This window comes from Macrobrachium nipponense, chromosome 26, assembly GCF_015104395.2.
Source record: "Macrobrachium nipponense isolate FS-2020 chromosome 26, ASM1510439v2, whole genome shotgun sequence".
Taxonomy (NCBI): domain Eukaryota; kingdom Metazoa; phylum Arthropoda; class Malacostraca; order Decapoda; family Palaemonidae; genus Macrobrachium; species Macrobrachium nipponense.
Window position 1 is genome coordinate 34,564,395 of NC_087215.1, and position 25,810 is coordinate 34,590,204.

At 41.4% G+C, this 25,810-nt stretch overlaps 2 protein-coding genes across 2 annotated transcripts in view; both read left to right on the forward strand.

Moving 5' to 3' along the window:
- The window catches only part of LOC135200175 (gastrula zinc finger protein XlCGF17.1-like), a 235,793-nt gene extending 223,641 nt beyond the window's left edge, over nucleotides 1-12,152 (forward strand). Inside the window, exon 2 of the mRNA XM_064228537.1 lies at nucleotides 10,034-12,152. Within this exon, the coding sequence (XP_064084607.1) occupies nucleotides 10,681-11,820 (1,140 nt within the window). The 5' untranslated portion in view covers nucleotides 10,034-10,680 and the 3' untranslated portion in view covers nucleotides 11,821-12,152. The remainder of the gene's footprint in view (nucleotides 1-10,033) is intronic.
- Nucleotides 12,153-12,402: 250 nt separating this feature from the next.
- Nucleotides 12,403-22,643, forward strand: LOC135199628 (uncharacterized). The gene is made up of 6 exons (XM_064227786.1): nucleotides 12,403-12,655; nucleotides 13,372-13,616; nucleotides 15,392-15,538; nucleotides 15,633-15,935; nucleotides 21,778-21,880; nucleotides 22,396-22,643. The coding sequence occupies exons 1-6, from the start codon at nucleotides 12,403-12,405 to the stop codon at nucleotides 22,641-22,643; spliced, it is 1,299 nt and encodes a 432-aa protein (XP_064083856.1).
- Nucleotides 22,644-25,810: the final 3,167 nt, after the last annotated feature.

A 25,810-nucleotide genomic window follows, 5' to 3' on the forward strand; every position in this document is an offset into this window, starting at 1 on the left:
GTTGTACATAACCCCGAATAGTCCCCAAGCAAACCTTCTCTATACAACCACTTCATAAATTCGTTTGTGTTGCGTAGGAACTCGATCAGAATACTAATATACAAATGCGTATAGTTATCGAACTCGTCTGCTGTTACACTTTTAGGAAACAATACTGCCTGTGTTCTATCCATGTTGGTGGTGGAGAACGGAAAGGGCGAATTCTGTGAGTGCAGGTATGAGTGTCTGATTCATATTCATGGGACACGTTTTTATTGGTTGGAAGTAAGTTAATCCATGTCCCTTGGGAATGACCTGGGTCAACCTGATACAGGATTGGTTTGATTTAAAATTCCCTCGTTGGGGGCTGGCCGACGTACAGCGCCTGTCCGCTGCCAACTCAAGAACTACGAGAGCTACGACCGCCGTGTCACCATTCACATCAAGTGGGTACATACTTAGAAAAATTTACGTTTAACGGGAAATATTGGTGGATGGTATTTTGGTGTAAATTGGTCGGATAAGTGACTTTTCTATATTTTGGAATTCTGGACAACTTTTATTCTATGCATTTTGTTATTTGGGGTAATGGTTTTGGAAGTGTAGGATCTGTCTGTGGATCTGTAAACTACCCGAGAGGCCCAATTGAGTAGAACTACCAGTTGGTTCAGAGATTTACTCAGAATTCACCCACCAAGCGTACCTAAGTCTCCACATGTAAAGACCAAAGGTTTGTAGTATTCATGTAGGAACTAGCCTAACTACAAATTATCAAAGTAATTTGTAGGGTAAACAACCGCGGATGATCCATCGTCATCACACTGGCCAGGCCTTATTCGCTCGATATTTAATTGGTGAAACAAGAATACAATTACAACTTCAAGCATAGGGTAAACAATCGCATGGCCTGCATCAACTCACCGTCGATCACGGCATGCCACCCTCCGAAAAAGTACTTATAACGCGTCCTGACACCGGAGATGGGCATCAGTCGCGAGTTGTTGTTGGTGAGAGACGGAGCTAAAGACCTCTACTCTCCTTTCGAAGTAAGTATTTCTCCAAAGTTAGAAATTAAGGCCAAATTTAAAGCATTAAACAGAGGGCACGGGCACGAAGAGGGCACGAGAGGGAAAGAAGTTAAGAGTTCTCGCCAGGAACATTGAGACCTCAATGTTCCTGGCGAGAACTCTTAACCCCTTCTTACTAATAATAGGGGGCCTCCCAGTGCTGGTCCTAGCCTTGGGTACTTCCTTCCCTCCCGACTCACGAAAAGTTTTCAGAATGTTCTGGACAGTCCGTTGTTTCACGCCAATTATTTAGCTAATTACACCAGTTTTAAGGCCTTCCTTGTAAAGTTGTATCACTCTCACACGATATCTCAATGGAAGTATACGGTTTAGACATTGTTAATACAACCACACTCACTCAACCACACAAAATAATGTTAGCAACGGCTATGGCAGAGCACGAGAAAAGAATTCGACATCCAACTGTCATATTGAATATATCGACGACTAGCCAGGGAATTCCCCAGCCATTTCAATCATTAAGCAATCATAAAAAGAAAGTTACTGAATGTGGACACGTCTTGCAGGGCAAAGTTTGAAACGCACTTCGGACGATCTGTAAGTCCCTCCTGCAGCGTTTTTCAGATTCAATGCCAAGGACACTCCAGAAAGTCCGTAAACGTTGTGGCATGCCTATCAAGTACTAGGGCAGGAGTTGGTGATTATTCATTCCAAATTTTATGATGGTTGCTTTAATAATTGATTTTTCCTGAATATTTTTAGTTTGTTGTACTCTTTTTCTTCTTCCATCTTCCCTACCACGCAAAGTATTATGACTGCTACTGTATATATATATATATATATATATATATATATATATATATATATATATATATATATATATATATATATATATATATATATATATATATATATATATATATATATATAATATATATATATATATATATATATATAGAGCGCAGACATAAGAGGTTCAGGAGGTCCATTGATACTAAAGATGAAGGCCAAGATTTATTATAAAAACGTTCGCACATTAACTTTGTGCATCTTCAGTCTGTAAAAAGAGAAATGCATATATTAAAAACTAAAAAACAGGATTCACAATAGTATTCATTAAAATGCAATAAAATATAAATAGTTAAAAAGAGAAGAAGAACCACTGAGGTACCAACCGACTAGAATGGAAGGAAAGCAAGGAATGATTTTTGAGAGAGCCAGGTCCAAGACGTTGACTATGCCAGATGTAGAGGTGAAGCCGAGGTGTTGTTATTCAATGGGGGAACCAGCCTTTTAATAATTAAAGATTCCAAGGTAGTTAGGTGGTCCGGGTCTTTAGTATAACCTATTATCGAAAAGTGCTGTTTTGATACATTTATTTTGCATTTGGTGGCATGATTCTTGATACTAGAAAATTCAGGATTACTAATTCTTTGACCTGTTCTATAGCTGAAACCCATATGGCTACAATATCTCATCTGCAGTAATCTTCGAGTCGATCCCACGTAAGTTGCAGGGCATCCTGCGCATTTGAATTTGTATACAACGTTGGATCTCATGAAGTCCTGCAGACGATCTTTGAAATTAAAAAGCGAGCCAATTAAACTCATCTCAAACAATCCTTGCAAAATTGGCTCGCTTTTTAATTTCAAAGATCGTCTGCAGGACTTCATGAGATCCAACGTTGTATACAAATTCAAATGCGCAGGATGCCCTGCAACTTACGTGGGATCGACTCGAAGATTACTGCAGATGAGATATTGTAGCCATATGGGTTTCAGCTATAGAACAGGTCAAAGAATTAGTAATCCTGAATTTTCTAGTATCAAGAATCATGCCACCAAATGCAAAATAAATGTATCAAAACAGCACTTTTCGATAATAGGTTATACTAAAGACCCGGACCACCTAACTACCTTGGAATCTTTAATTATTAAAAGGCTGGTTCCCCCATTGAATAACAACACCTCGGCTTCACCTCTACATCTGGCATAGTCAACGTCTTGGACCTGGCTCTCTCAAAAATCATTCCTTGCTTTCCTTCCATTCTAGTCGGTTGGTACCTCAGTGGTTCTTCTTCTCTTTTTAACTATTTATATTTTATTGCATTTTAATGAATACTATTGTGAATCCTGTTTTTTAGTTTTTAATATATGCATTTCTCTTTTTACAGACTGAAGATGCACAAAGTTAATGTGCGAAACGTTTTTATAATAAATCTTGGCCTTCATCTTTAGTATCAATGGACCTCCTGAATCTCTATATATATATATATATATATATATATATATATATATATATATATATATATATATATATATATATATATATTTATATATATTGGTATTTTTGGGTAAGCAAATTACATAACAGTCTTGTAATATTCAATCATTTATCTTCACTTTAAAACAAATTGGAAGTCTCTAGAACAATATTAGATTTATGGTGAATGTTTGAAAAAAACTATTTTCTTCCCTCCGCGTGCCGATTCTCGGCCGAAAATCTACGAAATGCGTAGGTCGCATTCTCCTAATATTTGTGCCTTTTCATATTAGGCTTTTTATAGAGTTTTATATATGAAAATGTGCGCAAAAACATGCAGAATACAACAAAAAATATTTGAAGGTTGTAGCATTTCTTATTTTTGAAATATTTGCATAAAAAGTAAGATAAATAGGAAAAAAACTACGATCGGTCAACTTTGACTCAACCGAAATGGTCGAAAAACACATTAGTAGCATAAAACTCTTACAGTCTAGTAATATTCAATCATTTATCTTCACTTTAAAACAAATTGGAAGTCTCTAGAACAATATTTAGATTTATGGTGAATTATTGAAAAAAACTATTTTCTTCCCTCCGCGCGGCGATTCTCGGCCGAAAATCTCCGAAATGCGTAGGTCACATTCTCCTAATATTTGTGCCTTTTCATATTAGGCTTTTTATAGAGTTTCATATATGAAAATGTGCGCAAAAACATGCAGAATACAATAAAAAATATTTGAAGGTTGTAGCATTTCTCATTTTTGAAATCTTTGCATAAAAAGTACGATAAATAGGAAAAAACTATGTTCGGTCAACTTTGACTCAACCGAAATGGTCGAAAAACGTATTTGTAACATAAAACTCTTACAGTCTAGTAATATTCAATCATTTACCTTCACTTTAAAACAAATTGGAAGTCTCTGGAACAATATTTAGATTTATGGTGAATTTTTGAAAAAAACTATTTTCTTCCCTCCGCGCGGCGATTCTCGGCCGAAAATCTCCGAAATGCGTAGGTCACATTCTCCTAATATTTGTGCCTTTTCATATTAGGCTTTTTATAGAGTTTCATATATGAAAATGTGCGCAAAAACATACAGAATACAATAAAAAATATTTGAAGGTTGTAGCATTTCTCATTTTTGAAATATTTGCATAAAAAGTATGATAAATAGGAAAAAAACTATGTTCGGTCAACTTTGACTCAACCGAAATGGTCGAAAAAACGCATTTGTAACATAAAACTCTACAGTCTAGTATAGTCAATCATTTTACCTTCACTTTAAACAAATTGGGAAGTCTCTGGAACAATATTTAGATTTATGGTGAATTTTTGAAAAAAAACTTTTCTTCCCTCCGCGCGGCGATTCTCGGCCGAAAATCTCCGAAATGCGTAGGTCACATTCTCCTAATATTTGTGCCTTTTTCATATTAGGCTTTTAATAGTTTCATATATTGAAAATGTGCGCAAAAAACATGCAGAATACAAAAAAAAATATTTGAAGGTTGTAGCATTTCTCATTTTTGAAATATTTGCATAAAAAGTACGATAAATAGGAAAAAAACTACGTTCGGTCAACTTCGACTCAACCGAAATGGTCGAAAAACGCATTTGTAACATAAAACTCTTACAGTCTAGTAATAGTCAATTATTTATCTTCACTTTAAAACAAATTGGAAGTCTCTAGAACAATATTTAGATTTATGGTGAACTTTTGAAAAAAACTATTTTCTTCCCTCCGCGTGCAGATTCTCGGCAGCGAATCTCCGAAATGCGTAGGTCACATTCTCCTAATATTTGTGCCTTTTCATATTAGGCTTTTTATAGAGTTTCATATATGAAAATGTGCGCAAAAACATGCAGAATACAACAAAAAATATTTGAAGGTTGTAGCATTTTTCATTTTTGAAACCTTTGCATATAAAAAAAAAAATTTATAAAAAAAATTTCGACATTTGGTCAACTTTAACTCGTCCGAAATGGTCGAAAACTGCAATTGTAAGCTAAAACTCTTATAGTATCGTAATATTCCATTATTTAACTTCATCTTGAAACAAATTCGAAGTCTCTATAACAATATTTCGATTTATAGTGAATTTAAAAAAAAAAAAATTTAGGTCCGTGTGTTACGAATTCATTCATCATTTTGTGATAATATTTTCTCTGTGTTGCTTTTATCGTTTTACAATGTGTTATATACCAAAATGATCGCAATTTAGTGTACATTACAACGAAAATAAAAGTAACTTGTTATCTTTAACCGTTTTGCGCACAGCATGATTTGAATACAATTATATATGAAATTTCGTTTTTGCGCTATCATATATCGCATTATTTATATATGATAATGATAATTTTTTTCATTTCTGATGGTTGCATACTAAACTTCAGCTAATGACAAAAAAAGGAGGCAAAAATGAACTCTTAATCTTGAACGACATTATGTTGCATGGCCTCCAACTCCTTCAGGTCATCCGTCGTAAGCCCCTCTTGGTGCCTCGAGAAGGTCATTGATGTCATCCTTGCCGACGACCAGCCTCATGGACCTGCCGAGTGCAACGATCTCGTCGAGATCTGGTTGCGAAACAGTTTCAGGATCATCAACTGTTCCTGAATCTGCAGGACCAGTTTCGCCCACGTCGAATCCCTCAAAGTCTCTGGCGGATACGGCATCAGGCCAGAGTTTCCTCCACGAGGAATTCAAGGTTCGCCTCGAAACCTCCTGTCAAGCTTGGTAGATGAGTCGGATGCATGTGACGATGTCGAAATGCTCCTTCCAAAATTTACACAAGGTGAGGTTTGTGGTATTGGTGATGTCGAAACATCTCTTGAAAAGATGTTCTGTATACAGCTTCTTGAAGTTCGATATCACTTGCTGGTCCATGGGCTGGAGGAGAGGGGTGGTGTTAGGCGGAAGATAAAGAACCTTAATGAAGGAATACTCCACTAGGATATCTTCCTCGGGGCCATGAGGGTGAGCAGGGGCATTGTCCAACACCAGCAGACATTTCAGAGGGAGGCGCTTCTCTTCCAAGAATTTCTTCACTGGGGCTGAATCACAGATTTACCCACTCGGTGAACAAAAGCCTCGTTACCCAGACTTTCGCATTAGCCCTCCACATCACTGGAAGCTTCTCCTTAAGCATTTTGTGGGCCTTGAAGGCTCGAGGAGTCTCGGAATGATAGACCGTCAGGGGCTTCACCTTGCAATCCCCACTGGCATTGGAACAAAGTGCGAGCGTAAGCCTGTCTTTCGTAGGCTTCTGCCCGGGTAGCTTCTTCTCCTCCTGCGGGATGTATGTCCGACGAGGCATTTTTTTTCCAAAAAAGGCCAGTCTCATCACAGTTGAAGACTTGCTGAGAGCTGTAGCCTTCCTTGATCATCATCTCGTCGAACGTCTTTTTAAAGGCTTTGGCCGCTTTCGTGTCCGAGCTGGCCGCCTCCCCATGCCGCACCACCGAATGGATGCCAGTCCGTTTACGGAATTTCTCGAACCACCCATGCAAAACCTTGAAGTCTGGGGTTGGCGTTGATGTCCCTTCTCCTCCGTTGTCTTTAGCCTAGGTAATCAAATCGCCGAAAATAGCGCTGGCCTTATGGCAGATTGCCGTCTTGGTTATCGTATCGCCAGCGATTTCTTTGTCTTTTATCCAGACAAGAAGAAGCCTTTCCATTTCATCGTGCACGTGGGTCCTCTTGCTGGACAAAATAGTGACGCCCTTGGAAGGTGTAGCTGCTTTGATGACATCCTTCTGCTTAAGGATGATGCCTATTGTCGACGGATTTCAGCCGTATTCCTTGGCGATCACACTCAATCGCATACCAGCTTCATACTTCTTGATAATCTCCATCTTTATCTCCAAAGAGAGCATCCTCTTCTTTCCGTGAATTTCAAGTTTCTTGGGACCCATGACTATGTATATACTGTACGTAATTATGTTATGTAGTACGTATACGTATGTAGTAAAGCTCTCACACAACACGATAAAGTATACTACAACGAAATCACTAACGAATTTACGTTAATAAACGAAATCGTTAGAACGAACGATTACCGCGTGCTTACGATACCAACGATGTCGTGCAGTGACCGAAAAAGGACGCCGCTACGTAGATGCATCATGGGAGGGATGCTGACCAATAGGAGAGAAGGATCTCATGGCGGTGACTAGCATCAGGAACCAATGGGAGAGCGGGAGGATGGTGGCGAGTCTACTCAGTTGGTGGCGCGCAAGTTTCAAAACTGTTATCGGTGGTCCGGGCGAATCTCGGACTTTACAGCAACAACCTTTCGTATCTTGAGCAATTTTCGTATGTAGAGTTGTAAAATTTTTCGTATTTGCTTTCGTATCTCGAGTTTTTCGTAAGTTGAGCCTTTCGTATCTCGAGGTACCACTGTAATAATATTAATATAACTGTAATTACAAAATTATATTATTTTAAAGAAATACAATAATCTATCCATTTCACTCTTTTGATTAAGGATTACTCCTCTCCTCTGCTCTCTCTCTCTCTCTCTCTCTCTCTCTCTCTCTCTCTTTTACTGAGATGAAAGAATTTTTATGGTACTAGTATGCAAAATGTTTATATTGATATTGTCTGTTGTTAATAATAATAATAATAATAATAATAATAATAAAACTGCAATTACAAAATTCGTATGTGGTAGTATTTTAAAGAGATAAAAATGACCTTTCCATTTCACTTATAAGGATAACTCCTCTCTCTTACTGAGATGAGAGAATTTTTATGGTAGATGCATGTTTATTAATATATAAATAATAATAATAATAATAATAATAAAAATAATAATAATAATAATAACTAATTTCAAATGAAGATTCTTCGCTTCGTCTTTTTTTGTATCAATTTCCCTACCTTCCCATAACGCCAGTGACGCTCGGAGCTGGGAAGCTGTCAAACATGTCAAGTAATGGTGCCATACAATGATCAACAAATTTAATGGTTTTTATGCAATCTCTCTCTCTCTCTCTCTCTCTCTCTCTCTCTCTACTCTCTTCTATTACTGAAGAATGAGATCATTTTTAATGGTACATGTATGTAATAAGTTTATTATTAATATTTCCAATAATAATACTATAATATGTATAATAACAATACTATAACTGCAATTACAAAGTTCATATGTGAGTTTTTTTAAATACAATAATCTTTCCATTTCACTCTTTTAAATACTGTAAGGACAACTCTCTCTCTCTCTCTCTCTCTCTCTCTCTTGGCTGCAAGTGTTAGGAGTATGTATGTATGTACGTATATACCTTTAAGGGTACTAATGTTTAGGATTACTTTGAAATTATATTAATACTATTCTCTAAGATTAATACATTAAATATGATAATAATTTAAGGTAAATTTGAGGTAGGAGGTTACATAAGGTGTTTCTATTTCTTCTCTCTCTCTCTCTCTTCTCTCTCTCTCTATCGTCTCTCTCTCTCTTCTCTCTCTCTCCTCTCTCTCCTCTCTCCGTCTCGCTCTCTCTCCTCTCCTCTCTCCTCTCTCTCTCTCTCTCTCTCTCTCTCTCTCTCTCTCTCTCTCTCAGCAAAAGAATTGATATACAGACAAACATAGTAATTGTTCAGTCCTCTCTCTCTCTCTGTTATTGGCTGTTTATATATTTCTAATGGTAAAATGTTTAAGATGACTTTGAAATGATATTAATAATACCAGTTCAATGGTATTTGATGTAGGATGATACTTTAAGTATACATTAGGTATTTGAAATTTCAAGCTAAGCAGATATAGGCATTTTTAGAAGGGAGTTCTAACTATTCACGGGTTTGAACTATTTGCGGGGGTGCCTGGTACACATCCCCCTGGAATACGGGGGGAACACTGTATAAGGTAAAAATGAATTTCAGTTCAAACCATGACCCTGGGGAATCTTGAGTAAGATTAATAAATGTTACATATATATGCTAATATTGTTCAAATGAGTGGTGGGAAGGATGTGGCGTCGATGCCAGTTACGAACGGCACCTCAGTCAGTCGACGCCATATTGGATTTAAAAACTGCCTGGAAAAAATATTTTACAAAGACCTCACTTGCTTATTTTAGTTCGTATGGCACTTTCATATATCACATTATGTTGACGAAACTTCAATCTTTTGAATGGTATGCTTAAAAATGTAATTGTACTCTTTGTTTCACCAATTAAATATTGGGTGAATAAGGCTGATCCACACAATGACGATGGATCCAAGGCGGTGTTGCTGTTCCCAGCACTAGCTGCGAGTAAAGTTCATATGTAAAGACCTTCAGGTTTGTAAGTTAGGAAAAATACGAACTACAGGCAGTCCCCAATTATCGGCAGAGGTTCCGTTCTCGGCAGGGTGCTGATAAGCAAAAACCACCATTAACCAAAACTGCAATTTATGGCACTTACGGTGCCAAGTTTCAGTTAATGGAGCCAATAACCAGTTAATGGCGCCTCTGTTAGGTATGTTATGGAGCCGATAACCGAAACTCGGCCTGTTATGGTGCCATAAATCGCTGATTTTATGGCGCTAGACAAGCACCATAAAACCGGATTGCCATAAACCGAGATCACCATAAACTGAGACCGCCATTAACTGGGGACTGCTGTACTCTGAAAATTTGTAGTTTTCCATGGGACAGGTTTTAGTTAAAAAAGTTCTCTTATTAAGATACAAAAAAAAATTTTACCTCCTGATTCTGATTTTGTTATGGACAGTGCTATTCAGAGCACATTTTTACTTTGATTTTTTTTTTTTTTTCAGAGTATTGCAAACAGGTTTATCATGAGTCGTCGACGTAATGCAAAAGGAGTTTGAGAAGATTTTTACTGCATTTTTGTTATTTACATCGTATTACCAAGGATTTTTTTATCACTGAAGAAAAAAGATCTGATATTGAAAATATTTGACAATAGATTAATAAGTATAAGGTATGACAGTTGGCATTATTGACTGATTATTTGGTCTGCCTCTACGTAATATTGTTAATTTGGAAATAATTTGTGATGCCAAGAAATGTAGTTGGTCATGTAAAATATTTTGGTTTTTAACTGATATTATTGTGTTTTATGTCTGTGCCAGAGTTATTCCTTTGTGGTCTGTGGATTCTTGTTTCTTATAGGAATATTTGATTTGCAGTATCATTGAAAGCAGGTTGTAAATGACCTAGGATTTTTTTAAACTTGCAAAAGACCTGGGGACAACCCACTACTATTCTGAGGTGTAGATTTTGTGATGACATGAATGAAAATTGTTGACTTCAGTACTTCCTCACATGCCAGCAATTTCACTATCTGAAGGTTTGGCAATAGTTGGTTTAATTTGAGAGCTTTTCTTGGATGAAACTGAATATTCATTGACATAAAACCGACTTTGTTTCAAAGCTGTATACGTATTCAACATCCTTTGAGATGGAAGGTGAAAACTCAGGTTTGCCTTTAATCAAACAAGAAAATGACCATTTCGAGGATGAACATACCGAAACCACAGTAGATTCTTTCATAGAATTCAAGGCAGAACCAGAATATATTGATTGTAGTGAAGTTGATGTAAAATATGAAGGCCTGGATATAAAGAGTGAAGACCATCCAAGTTTTGATGGTGAAAATGGAAAGAAGATTTGTAGTGAAGAAGAAGAAGATAGAGATTTGGGTAGAACAGAAGTATTTTCAAGGAGAAACAACACAGTAAAGAGACTAACTTGTGCTGAATGCCAAAGGACATTTTCACACATGGGCAGCCTGAGATACCACATGCGAACTCATACAGGTGAGAAGCCATATACTTGCTCTGTATGTCAAAAAGGTTTTTCACGTCCAAGTAATCTTAAAAGACACATGCGAACTCATTCAGGAGAGAAACCATTCACTTGTTCTGTATGTCAAAGAAGTTTTTCTTGTCAAAGTAATTTCAAAACACACATGAGAACTCATACAGGGGAGCTATGTACTTCTTGCTCTGTATGTGAGAGAAGTTTTTCTCATCAAAGTGATCTCAAAACACACATGAAATCTCATACAGGAGAGAAACCATTCACTTGCTCTGTATGTCAACTAAGTTTTTATCGACATATTCATCTAAAACAACACATGAGAACTCATACAGGAGAGAAGCCATATACTTGCTCTATATGTCAAAAAAGTTTTTGTCATCAAAGTAATCTTAAAAGACACATGAGAACTCATACAGGAGAGAAACCATTCACTTGCTCTGTATGTCAAAAAAGCTTTTCTTTGCAAAATAATCTGAAAGTACACATGAGAACTCATACAGTGGAACTATGTATTTCTTGCTCTGTATGTGAGAGAAGTTTTTCTCATCAAAGTGATCTCAAAACACACATGAAAACTCATACACAAGAGAAACCATTCACTTGCTCTGTATGTCAAAGAAGTTTTTATCGACAAATTCATCTTAAAGAACACATGAAAACGCATACAGGAGAGCAAACACTTATTTGCTCTGTATGTCAAGGAAGTTTTACTCGTGAAAGTAGTCTCAAAAGACACATGAGATGTCATCACGGGGAGAAAACCATATACATGCTTTGAATGTCAAAAAAGTTTTTCTCGTCAAAGTGTTCTAAAAAAACACATGAGAACTCATAAACAATGGCTTCTCTCTGGCTCAAGTTTTTCTTAATTTTCAATTTATATCAGGGGTGCGATGGTCCCCAGCCTGGGGTCTATGGTTGCATCTATATTCCACTAGCCTTATATGAGAGGGCTCTTTTCAAGATGTTTACCGTTCCATTGTAAGTCTCACCTCTCTGTGACTGTATTTCTGCTTAGTCTTCGTAGAGTTTTAGATAAAAAAAGGTAATCCTTTGTTAATTCTGATTCTATTTCCTGCCGTGAACGTCTTTTGTTTTTGAGTTCTTGGTTGTGTTTGTGACGGCCCCACGTGCTGGTCCTAGGCGGCAAGTTGTTGTAACGGGATTCACAATAAAGACTGTATCCAGCCACGTATTTAATTATGCTTGTCCCAACAAATTTTATTTCGGTATTAATCAGAATTTAGTTCCATTTGAGATTGACAGTGGCGCTGCTGTGTCCACTATAACCAAAGAGTGGTTACTTAGGTTAGAACTAAATATGGAACCATGCAATAAAAAGCTAAGAGTTTTTGATAATATGAAAATTGATGTCTTAGGCAAACTGTTGGCTCCTGTATTTTATAATAGCACAAAGGTTTCTCAGGTATTTTATGTTGTTGATTCCTGTAATACAAATTTGTGTGGTAAAGTAGGTATTTATATGGCTAGAATAGATGAAGGTACTAGAGTAATAAAGGTTGCTAATGTGAGTGCAGAAAAGCTGCTAGATAATACCTTGGTAGATTCCCGTAAGCCTATTACTGGTGTTTTGGCTAAGATTCATCTAAAAGGTAATGCTAACCCAAAGTTTATGAAAGCACACACAGTTCCTTTTTATTACAAGAAAATGATTGAAGATGCCTTAGATAAGCTAGTAGCGGATGAAATGATGGAACCCATATCACATAGTGAATGGGCAGTTCCTATTGTACCTGTATTGAAAGAAAATAAGGTTGAAATGAGGATTTGTGGAATTTTAAAACTTTAAATAAACAAATTCATTGTGACAGGTACCCCTTACCAAAGATTGAGGAATTGTTATCTGTTGTTGGTAAGAGAAAGTTTTTTTCCCAAAATTGATTTAAAGAATGCTTATCTTCAAATACCTGTTGATGAGAAAAGTCAAGAGTACTTAGTATTAATACTCATAAAGGATTGTTTAAATATAAGCGCTTACCTTTTGGCTTGTCCTCATCTCCTGGTATTTTCCAAAGGTTTATTTCTCAACTGTTGGCAAATGTGGAGGGTGTAGCTGCTTTTTTAGATGATATTATTGTAAGTGGTGCTACCAAAAAAGACCATGATCACTGATTAAGAAAGGTTTTGGAACTTTTGCAAGCACATAATGTACAAATAAATAAGACTAAGACTGTTTTGGAGGCTGAATCTATTGAATATTTAGGATACCACATCTCAGGTGAAGGAGTCAAGCCATCTTCAAAGGGACTGAAAGCTATTTTAGATTGCCCATGTCCTACTTCTGTTGAATAAGTTCAATCTTTTCTAGGGATGATCCCTTACTATTGCAAGGTTGTAAAGAATTTTTCTTCTAAGCTAGCTCCCTTGTATGATTTGTTGAAAAAAAATGTAAAATTTAGATGGACTTCAGTACAGCTACAGCAGAGGGCGTTTGAAGGCATTAAAAGAGATTTTGCAGAGTCCAAAGTGCTGACTAGTTTTGATGGGGATAGTCCTTTAATCATTGAAGTGGATGCATCTCCTGTAGGTGTGGGATGTGTTTTGTTACAAAAGGTTGGTGACCAAGAAAAAAAAATTTATTTTGCAAGTAAAAAACTATCTAAAGCAGAAAGGAACTACTCTCAGTTAGATAAAAAAGGGATTAGCTCTTATTTCTGGGCTCAGCTCGTGTCGGCCTATGAAATATCCTTAAGTTCATTATTTCTAGGTAAAATTATCCTAAAATTACCAGAGAAAAAATAAAATAAAGAAAATGTCAGTAAAACTGACTCGCTCACTCTATAAAAGAAGTGTCGGTATGGAAATAGGGGGAGTGGGATCACTACCACGAGTCATTTACCATTTAGACCTTCCAACATAAAATCCCCACCTGAGAGAGCTGATACTAAAGGGTGATGCGACCGCTACTACTACTACTACTGACGCCAAGCGGAGAGCAGCGCCTCTAGCGGTCATCCTTAATTATTAGCTCGACAACGCTAGTTGCATCTTTTTTCACTCGTGTTGTTTTCGCTTTGGATTTATCCTTTTCAACGATGGAACGTGCTGCAATCGCTTCGGCTAAGTTAAGTGCCTCATAAGTAATAATTTTTGGTATTCCAGTCTTCCAGGGACCAGTATTTTCCGTTTTTTAGGTCATATACGGTCTCCCGGTTGACTCGTGGCGGCCTTGAGCCGCCTCGTGTTGTTAAGATTTCCCGGTCTTCCATACTGGGACATCTTATGCTTATGGGCTCTATTTTACGTTCATCGTTTTATTACATCGTATTTAGAGTTAGGACACAGCCCATCCCTTTTACCTTTTATCTCTTAGTTTGGTATTTAGGGCTATACTGTGTTTTTCTGGCCCAGCATCCCAGCTCTTGCTCTTCATCAGCTACTGCTGGCTCCGAGTAGTCGACTGTTCCTCGGATCAGTTCGCCTCCTCCTGGGCTTCTTTCTCTTTTACTCAAGTGTCTCTTCTATCTTTTACGATGTATTTATTTATTATCAGTGTTATTTAGGGTGTTAGGCTAGCCTAGGTGCCTTGTGCCATGTGTTGGTACAGTCTGGTTCACGTGGCCCCTCTGTGGTTGTGTTGCTATCGCGTCCTAGGCCACCTACGATCACGTGTCCCATTAGGCACCTAGCCTACCTCCCTCTCCCTCCGAGGGGGCCAGAGGAGTTCCGTACCAGCTGGGGGCTAGGGTGACCACTTGTCTCGGGTACCGGGTTACCTGGCGGGTAGTAGTAGGGACGGGGGGGGGGAGGGGGTAAAGGCCCACCCCCCTTTCTCTCTCGTCCGCCTCCGTTCACGCCCGCCGGGTTTCCCCCCCCTGTTTTCCCCCATTCCCACCCAACCCCTTCCCCTACCTTAACGGACGGAGCTCCCGCTGAAGCCGGGAGCCCCTTCGGTTATAGGTCCACCTGGCTCCGCCAGCGGGCGGGGTGAGAAATTACTAGTGGTCCATATTGCTTGCCTACTATATCCTGATTTTCGCTACCGGAGGAGAGCTCGCTCCTTACCCGGGCACTCCTCTAGTAGACGGAAAGAGTTATACCTCATTCTATAAGGATATACCCTTACTGATACGATGATTATTGGTTTTATTAGTTTTATGTACTATCTCCGTCGTTCTCCGTCGTGGTTTCATGGCCCCTCACCACTCCTGGTTGGAACTTTTTTCCTGTCTCCGGCGTAAGCTGCAGACCCCTACCAACCGCCTATCTAACCACACATATTGCGGCGGAGCACTAGTTTAATCTAACTTACATGCTCCGGCATGCAGCGGAGTCTATGTTAAGCTGTAAGTGTGCACTCTGATACTCATGTATCTCTCCACTTACAGGCTACCAACTGCCAAGATCCAGGTTGTAACGCTGTTTTGTATGACCCCTGCGCCCATGAAGAATGTAGGACCCACGCCCCATGTGCCACTACCCACAACGGGATGATTGTTTGGCACCCTGAGGCATGCACCATCTGCTATGACCTCGTGAGTCAGCTTTTGGGTGGGGTAAGTTAACTCCTGGACATTTTTCCTGTTATCAATGATTTACCATTAGTTTTAAGCTCCTTAAACCGTGCAGGCTGCTGCCGTGAAAGAAGTCGCCCTAGCAACCCTGAAAGCTTGGGTAGGCGGCTTCGGGAAGAACGCCGCCAAGGGCCAGCCTTACATTTTAGATAAGAAGCTGGCCATCCAGATCTTCCCCGGAGGCAAGGCGACGGGGTACGTGGACCCCATCTCAGCAGTCCCACTCATAGCTTCCATCCAGCAGGAGGTGCAGCAGGCGTTTGGGTCCGTCTTGACGCAGGAGCCTGTTCCAGACGTAGCTAACCTGGATCTTAATCTTGAGCCTATGGCGGTAGGTGTGGAGGATTTGTTGGTTGAGGTAGGTGTTTCGGGCGCTCAAGGTCTACCCTTGAGCGCTCCTGGATCTTCTTCCCCTGTTCCTTCATCTTCCTCTTTTCAAGGCTTCACGGGATCTGAGATCCCTTCTCGTTCACCCGCTCTCTCTGTACCCCCGAAGGTGAAGGGACAGAGAGAACAGAAGACCCTCCATAAGACGACTTCTAAGAAGTCGTCGTCTTCTTCGGCTAGGAAGTCTACGACATCCTACGCCGATGCGGCGAAGGCGAAGCCTAGCTCTTCTCATTCGAAGAGCTCAAGAAGCAAGGCTTCTAAGGAGAAGGCCCGCGCTCCTGCCGAGCCAGTGCCTTCTCCGGCATCTACCGGATCTACTCCGGTAACTCCTGTTGGGGTGGCGGGACCTAGCTCTTTTGATCCTACCACTTTCTCAGCAGGAGTGTTGCAACAAGTGGGAGAGATGATTGGCTCTCTCGGTACTAGGTTTGAGCAAATGTTTGCTCAACTTTCTAGTACCATCAATCAATACAAGACCTCTCTAACCGAGTTAGGGAGCATGATGACCGCTTCGCTGGCCTCACTCAGGCCCCTCAAGCGAACTCCCCTGTGGCAGGTACTGGTCTCCTCCAGCTACCTCCTTATGAATCCCTACCAGCCTTCTCTATGGATAACCCTCTGACCGAGGGCAGCTATGCCCCCGTTCAAGGATGGCATGATTTCCATTCCGGAGTGTGGAACAAGAAGGATTGAGGAGTTCGAGTTCTACCCCCCCGGACTGACTCAGCCTTTCATAGGGTATGCTAGGCTTACGGTGACTGCTCTCAATAGGGAGGATAAGATCTCTAGAGAGACTGTGCTGTATAGTAGGGATCACGCACAGAGGGAATGGGTTCACTGCCTGGAGGATTGGGATTGTACCAATACCAAACTCCAGGCATTCAAGAGCCCCTTCACTATCTTTGCTACGGAGGAGGAGGCTTCTCTTCCATTCGCTACTAAGATAGTAGAAGCGACTCTCCAAGCAGTCCTTAAAGACGAGCCCATGCCACAATTGAGAGAGGCGGAATCAACATCTCCGCTCTTTCCGTCCTTCGGAGAATTGTGGGAGAACCTACCTGCCACTTTCTCAGTAGGTAAGCTGAAGCCAGACTGTGTGATGGATCAGTTTGGCGAGAAGCTCCCGAGGCTGCCTGATAGCCTTATTCAGGCAGAATTCGACGCCCGCACAAGATTTGGGAGATCTCTTAACTCCCTTATCATTACGGAGATGGCTGCTCTTTCCTATGCTACGGAACCACTTTTTAAAATACTGGCTAAATCCCAGCTCCAATCGGTTCAAGCTGATGCCTTTGACTTCTTCTCAGCCAGAAGGAACTGCCGAAAGCATGTTTTGCAGGAGGCAACTATTAGGCACGAGCTTAATAGGCTTCTAGCTTCCGCATGTGGGGGTGCGGACCTCTTCCAGAAGCTTCTGTGAATGAGGTACATCACGAGGCTGCTAGGCTTAACCAGAGCCTTAGAGCCAGATGGGGCATCTCTTCCAAGAGGAAGCAAGAGAGCGCCCCTGCTGCTGGTAAGAAATTGAAGAAGACTGGTAGGAGATTCCAACCCTACCAAAAACAGCAGCAACAACAACATTTCGTCCAAGCCGTCCCAGTTACACAACAGGGACAGCCTTCGACTTCTAAGCAGACACAGCCCATTCTCCTGTTGTCTCCTCAGAATCAGCCCTCGACCTCATACACCGTCTCGCCAGCTTTCAACTCAATGTATGAAAGCCAAGCCTTCCCAACCTTCAACAGGTTTTCTAGGGGGAGCAGAGCGAGAGGTCACTTTCGCCAACGAGGCACAGGAAGAGCTGCAAGAGGCAAGCACATTCAGAGGAGGGCGCGGAGGTCAACCCGCGTCAACAACAGTGAGGATCCCCCAGGTAGGAGGGAGGTTGTTCCTCTTCCGTCACAGGTGGGGGTTCAGCAAATGGGCACAGAGCATTGTGTCCAAAGGATTGGGTTGGAGTTGGATCAAAGATCCTCCTCCAAACAGATCATTCTATCAGATACCATCAAAGGAGTTGACAGATTATGCGGAAGAACTCCTTCAGAAAGGAGCTATTGCGAGAGTCAAGCATCTAAAATTTCAAGGTCGCTTGTTCAGCGTGCCAAGAAAGGCTCAACAAAAAGAAGGGTAATCTTAGACTTGTCAAAGCTAAACTCTTTCATTCGTTGCGACAAGTTCAAAATGCTCACCATCTCGCAGATACAAAAGTACCTGACTTCCCCGGGGGGCCCGTCAACCACCTCTATCGATCTTACAGACTCATACTATCATATCCCTATAGCCAGACACTTCCGTCCATTCCTAGGCTTCAAACTAGGAAATCAGACATTCTCATTCAAAGTGATGCCCTTCGGTCTGAACGTAGCCCCCAGGGTATTCACGAAAATAGCAGAAGTGGTAGTTCAAACAATTTGAGAACACAAGGGATAATGGTAGTAGCGTACCTCGACGATTGGTTAATCTGGGCACCAACGGTCGAGGAATGCCTCAAAGCCACGAAGAAGGTAGTTACAATTTCTGGAACATCTGGGGTTCCAGATAAACAAAACGAAATCCAGACTCACTCCGGAGTCTCGTTTTCAGTGGCTAGGAATCCAATGGGATTTATCCTCCCACAATCTGTCAATTCCGGTGGTCAAAAGGAAAGAAATAGCCAAGTCTGTGAGGCAATTTCTCAAAAGCAACAAGCTTCAAGGAGAAACCAGGAAAGAATCCTAGGTTCCCTTCAGTTTGCCTCAGTGACAGACATCCTCCTGAAAGCAAGACTGAAAGATATAAATCGAGTTTGGCGGTCAAGAGCAAACGCCAAATCTCGGGGACAAGTTGTCAGTGATTCCACAGATCCTTCGCAATCAGCTCCGTCCATGGACAAAAGTGAAGAATCTTGCCAAATTGGGTACCCCTTCAATATCCCCTTCCGGTGTTAACCATTCACACGGATGCCTCCCTGTCCGGTTGGGGGGGATATTCTCAATTCAAGCAAGTTCAGGGGACTTGGTCCGTTCAATTCCGCCAGCTCCACATTAAACGTTCTGGAAGCAATGGCAGTATTTCTTACCCTGAAGAGACTCCTTCCCCCAAAGAAGTCTCATCTAAGACTAGTTTTGGACAGTGCAGTGGTAGTACATTGCATCAACAGAGGAAGGCCGGTCCAAATCCAAACACGTGACTCATGTCATGATAGCCATCTTTGCTCTAGCAGACAAGCACAAATGGCATCTATCTGCCACTCATTTGGCAGGGTAAGAAATGTGATAGCGGACGCACTATCCCGGTCAGTCCCTCTGGAGTCAGAATGGTCCCTAGACGGCAGGTCATTCGAGTGGATATGCCAGAGAGTCCCAGGTCTCCAAGTAGATCTCTTCGCCTCACAAGCGAACCACAAGCTTCCTTGCTATGTGGCCCCCAACCTGGACCCTCTGGCTTATGCCACGGACGCCCTGTCGTTGGACTGGAATCAATGGAAGAAAATCTACATTTTTCCTCCAGTGAATCTTCTTTTGAAAGTTCTGAGCAAGCTGAGGACTTTCAAGGGACTGGTAGCTCTGATCGCTCCAGATTGGCCAAAAAGCACTTGGGTATCACCTCTGCTTCTGGAATTGGGTCTCCGACCTCAACGGATTCCCAATCCCAAGCTGTCGCAATCAGTACAAATGAGGACTGTGTTCGCTTCCTCAGGAATTCTTCAGACCCTAACTTTATGGACTTCATGAAGTTTGCGGCTAAAAAAGATGCTAACATTGATCCACAAAACATCCTCTTTCTGGAATCAGATAAAAGAAAGTCAACTATTAGGCAATATGACTCAGCTGTTAAAAAGTTAGCATCCTTCCTGAAAGAATCAAACACTACAACCATGACAGTTAACTTAGCTATATCCTTTTTCAGATCCTTATTTGAAAAAGGCTTAGCAGCTAGCACCATTACTACTAATAAATCGGCTTTGAAGAAAATCTTTCAGTTGGGTTTTCAAATAGACTTAACGGAATCTTACTTTACGTCTATTCCCAAAGCCTGTGCTAGACTTAGACCTTCTCAAAGGCCTACTTCAGTTTCATGGTTCTTAAATGATGTCCTCAAACTAGCCTCAGATACTGACAACTCGTCTTGCACATTCATAATGCTACTTCGAAAGACGTTATTTTTGTTAAGCCTGGTGCTTTCATGGAACCAGAATTTCAGAACTGTCGGTTCTATCCAGAGATGCGGGTCATGTAGAATTTCTCCCCTCAGGAGAAGTTCTACTTTCTCCGGATCGCAGTTTTTTAGCTAAAAACGAGGATCCCCTTGCAAGGTGGGCCCCTTGGAAAGTTATCCCACTTCCGCAAGATCCTTCTCTTTGCCCAGTATCAACTTTAAGAGCCTTTCTATCTCGTACATCCTCTAGATCCTCAGGTCCTCTCTTTATGAGAGAAAAAGGTGGCACTTTATCAGTGAAAGGAATCAGACAACAGATCCTTTACTTCATTAAACAAGCCAACCCTGAATCATTTCCAAAAGCACATGAGCATCAGAGGGAGTATCCACCTCATTAATTATTTTCCAACATATGAATTTTGAGGATCTTAAAAAAGTATACTGGATGGAAATCACGACAGTCTTAAACGTCATTACCTGAAGTCCTTGGAATCTTTAAAATTTTCAGCAGTAGCAGCGGGAAACATTGTTTCTCCTGATACTGCACAGTAGTTGTAGTATAGATCCAGGTCTCCTTTCTACCTACCTCGTCCAACATGCCTCACCCTATTGCTATGCTCTTCGTGATACTCTAGCCTTAGCCGCTAGGATCGTATTGGTGGACTGCCCCTTATTTTTCTGCTAGGGGCATCCACATTGTGTGCATATAATGTGCTTCAGTGTTTTCTACCCTTATATGCTAGGGTAGAACACAATGAGTTTGTATATTTTGTAAATAATACTTAAATTAGTGAATCATTATATATTGTTCTAATTACCATTATACTATTATGTACCACCATTTTCTAGTATAAGCTAATTTTAAGTACTTTATGTTAATATGGTATAGTTAACCTACCATTATTTAGTATAAGCTAGTTTTAAGTACTTTTTGTTAGTATACTGTAATGAGTCTTGATTCACATATATTATATCAATCTTTTTACTATTTGGTTTTATTTGTCCTTTATTTCCATCTTGTCTGTTTCTCTGGTACTATTTCATAGGCCGACACGAGCTGAGCCCAGAAAAGGGATTTTGACGTAGGAAAAATCTATTTCTGGGTGATTGGCTTTTTGTGCCCTTTTGAAACCCACCCTGTTCCTTTTTACCCACCCTGCAGGACAAGATGTTCCATGTATTAAGGTATGACCGCTATAGCGCTGCTCTCCGCTTGGCGTCAGTAGTAGTAGTAGTAGCGTCGCATCACCCTTTAGTATCAGCTCTCTCAGGTGGGGATTTTATGTTGGAAGGTCTAAATGGTAAATGACTCGTGGTAGTGATCCCACTCGCCCCTATTTCCATACCGACACTTCTTTTATAGAGTGAGCGAGTCAGTTTTACTGACATTTTCTTGATTTTATTTTTTCTCTGGTAATTTTAGGATAATTTTACCTATAAATAATGAACTTAAGGATATTTCATAGGGCAACACGAGCCAATCACCCAGAAATAGATTTTTCCTACGTCAAAATCCCTTTTTTGCTGTGAAATGTTTTAGATATTTTTTGCTTGGCAGGAATTTTGTTGCTAGAACTGATCATAAAACATTACTGGGACTTTTTGGAAGAGGATAACAAATTCCATGTAATGGTAATTCTAGAATACAAAGATTGGCTTTGTTGTTATCTCAGTATGATTATGAATTAGTTCACAAACCTGGGAAGGAAAATGTAATTGCTGATGCCTTAAGCAGATTGCCACTTGATGATGATTTTCATTCTGGTCACCAGCTGAGTATGTTAAATTGGTTGAATTACTTGATTTTGATGACAGCTCTTTTCAGGCAGTTAAACATTTCACCAATAAGGAGGCTGCGTATTGTTTCACCAACCAAGGATGCTGGTATTGTCTCAGTTGAAAAATTGTTTGAAACTGGGATGGTCAAAGGAACATAATATGTCACTTCTGGAATATGCCTTTGTAAAAGATGATTTATCTCTTCATAATGATGTAATATTGTATAGAAATAGAGTTTTGATTCCCGTTGAGTTAAGATGTAAGGTTTTGAACCATTTGCATTGTGGGCATAATGGTATAAATGCTATGAAAGCCGAGGCAAGGGATTGGGTATGGTGGACAAAGATAGACCAGGACATAGGAGAAGTCACAAAGAATTGTAGCATTTGTTTTAAGAATTTTACGAATCCTCGAGCTCCTACATTGTCTTGGCTTATTGTTGGTAAACCATGGTCTTGACTGCACATAGATTATGCAGGACCGATTGATGGTAAATTTTTTGTTAATTGTAGATTCTCATAGTAAATTTTTGGATACTATTCAGTTTTCTAGTTCCACTACGTCTGCTGGTACCATTGGTCATTTGAGGAAGACATTCTGTAATTTTGGTATACCTGATATCATTGTATCGGATAATGCTCCAAATTTTGTTTCTCAAGAGATGGAGGAGTTCTTGCATAAAAATAGTATTAAGCATGTAACACCAACTCCTTATCATCCATCCTCCAATGGTCTGGCTGAAAGGGCTGTGAGAACATAGGCTGGCCTGGGGAAATTTAAGAAGGGAGATATTCAGACCAGAATTTGTAGATTTTTGTATAATTATAGGGGGACTGTGAATTCTTCCACTGGTAAGCCCCAGCAGAAATAATGTTCAGTAGGAATTTCAAAGGTACTGTTGAATCAGTTAAACTGAAAGACAAACCTTTAAGGGAAATGAGGGATGAAATTTTCCAGGAGGAAGGTAAATTGTATAAAGTTAATGATGCTGTCTTTGTTCATAATTTTGGGAAAGGTTCACCATGGGTGGAAGGAAAGATTGTGGAAGTACTTGGGTTGAGAAATTATAAGGTGAAAGTACAGTTTGTTCATGCAACTTACCTGACAGATATATATATAGCTGTATTCTCCGAAGTCCGACAGAATTTCAAAACTCGCGGCACACGCAGTGGGCGGCCAGGTGGTAGTACCCATTCCCGCCGCTGGGAGGCGGATATCAGGAACCATTCCCATTTTCTATTCATATTTTTTTCTGTCGCCGATCGGTAAACAACTGTTTACAGACCTCCGCCTAGGATTTTTTGGATTGACTCGTTCTAAGTATCTGGATTGACTTTTGGTTATTGATTCTGGACTGTTGGATTGGCATACGCAATAGTGGACTGTTTTTTTATTTTGGATTGGCTTTTCTGTGATCAAGTTCAGTGAGTTTCAGAGTGTGTGTGAAGAGTGATTGCAAGGTGAGGCTACCTAAATCATCGGTAGATCCCCACACAGTAGGTATGGGGTGTAGGGGGCATGTATGTTTGTTGGATGATCGGTGCAATGAATGCGAAGGTTTGACCGATGATGGATGGAAGGTGTATGATTCTTATCGGCGTAAATTGGAACGCGATAGGATCAGGAGGGCTTCCTCCAAGAGCGGTTCTTCGAAAGGTAAGGGAAGTAACATTTCACCTGTATTAACACCAGTAGAATTTGCTTCACCTAATCCTGTGTTGTTGCCTGCGGGCCCTGATTCTGTGTCTGGAGAAGGTAATGCCCTTTCTCTGATTCTAGAGTCGTTACGCACTCTAGAGTCCAAAGTGTTGGCCTTGGAAACCGGCTCAATTAAAGTGTGTGATCGTGCCCCTAGTGTTGTGGAGGGGGCGTCAGATTGGCCCCATAATGCCTCTAGGCCTAGACCTCTATCGGACTCCCAGGACTCAGGGAGTGGGTATGTCGAAAGCCGCAAGAGGGTTACGGGGGCTCCCCACCGATCTGGCGTCCCTTCGGCAGGACCTGTGGTTAGTTCCCAGGCTGCCAAGGAGCGTGCACAGGCTCGCATCCTTAAGGACTGTTTTTCGTCCTCCGAGGCGCCCTCCCCACGCAAGGGGTGGAGCGCTCGGAGAGACTCGCGTCCTTTGAAAAGGACTTTTCCGAGTGAGGACGCTTCACGTCCTCTCTCACCGTTATCGTTGTGGTCTTCACCTGCGTCGTATGACGCGTTTCCTCCGCAGAAGAGAGGTAGGACGTCATCTGAGGACGACGCTGAGAAGCGCTTCTTCTTCGCGCTTCGGAGAGGGCAGGTAGCTGTAAACCTGGTGAGAAGGGAACGGAGGCGTCCCCTCGCCCCTCGTCTTCTTGCAGGTTCAGCCCTTCACCTCCTCGAGTTTCTTCACCAACGAAGAATATTCTTGTGTCTCTTCAAGACCAATTGTCAGCTTTAATGGCTCAGAAGACTAGCCCAGCAGCAGTCGAGCCTAAGCGTAGGAAGGACGTCAGGCTGCCTGTCAAGAGGACGAAGCAGTCCCCTTCTCCCCGTCCCTCGTCGTCTCTGTCTCCGCTTTGCTTCTCCGTCGGAGCTTCCTCGATCTCGTTCTACTTGTAGGAAGTCTCGTGGACAGGACGCTTTTCTTCCCTCTCGACGTCCTGATCAGCCCGCGCTTCAGGACGCCTTTGAGGACGCTCGGCAGGACGCCTTGGAGGACGCTATGGAGGAGTAATTTTAGTTTATATTTGACAACATCTACAAAGGTTGTGTGAGAGAGAGAGAGAGAGAGAGATTGGTGGAAGAATGAATGGGAGTGGTTAGATGGCGGTCGGAAGCATGTCTGTTGTGGCGCTCTGTAGGTAGTCAATGGAAGTCTGTTACGAGAGTTGTAAACAGTGAGGCGTCTGGTCAAGTCAGTGTTGGTTTTGGCAGCAGTTTTCCTTTGGTGTGTCGTTGTTTGGGTGTTATTTGATAGATTTTGGGGTTGTGAAGTTGTTGTGCGTGTGTCTGTCTGGTTGTGGTGAGGTTAAGAAGGTTGGTGGTGCATTTTCGGTGTCTTTTAGTGGTGGTTGGGGCAGGGTTGGTTTTGGCGGGTTGTTGTACTGCTGTAAGTCGTGTGGTTGTCGTGTTTTTTCAGGCGGTTGGTGTTCATCTGCATTTAGTCGTTGGGTTATTGAGTTTTTGTGGGGTTGTGGGTCCCGGGTGGTTGATTTGTGTTTGGTTGTCGGCGGTGGTTGTGTGTTGGCTACCCTATAGCCTATATCCAGTGGACGACAGCACAGCCTAGTCCTAGGTATCAGAAGCCAGCGGTGAGTACCTGTTTGTGTTTTTTGTTCGGTATGTAGGTATTGGGGCAATTGTCCTGCTGTGTTTTTTAGTGTTAAGTGGAAAGTGTGATTGAGGGTGGGTTTGATAGCCAGACAGGTTAAGTTTATGTGGGGAGGTTACTTGTTTTTGTGATCCCGCCACAACGCTTTTGAGGACGCTCGGCAGGACGCTTTTGAGGACGCTCGTCGGGACGTTTTGCTAGACGCTTTGCCTTTTGAGAAGGCTTTCGAGAGCGCCCAGAAGGACGCTTTGAAAGCGAAAGCTAGACGCTTTAGTGGGAAGCGTAAGGACGCTTCTCTAGAGTGAGTTAGAGTAGCCTCTCTTGACGCTCAGCGCTGTCAAGACGCTCTTCGTTCTTCAAGCTCTAAGGATCGACAGAAGGTCGGTCGCATTGAAGAAGCTGCTACACCTAAACCTCGAAAGTCTTTGTTGAAGGCTAGACCCACCCGTTGGGCGCACGCCCTCTCCAGAGGAAGCAGTCTCCTTTGCCTCTTAGGAAGGAAGGAGAGCTTAGTAGTCGGCGGACTCAGTTGAGGAGAGCAGCCTTCGGTTTCGTCTGGTGTCGGATTATAAAGTGCTGGTACGACTGCTACGCTCGTCTTTTGGAGACAGGTTCCAGCCTGCAG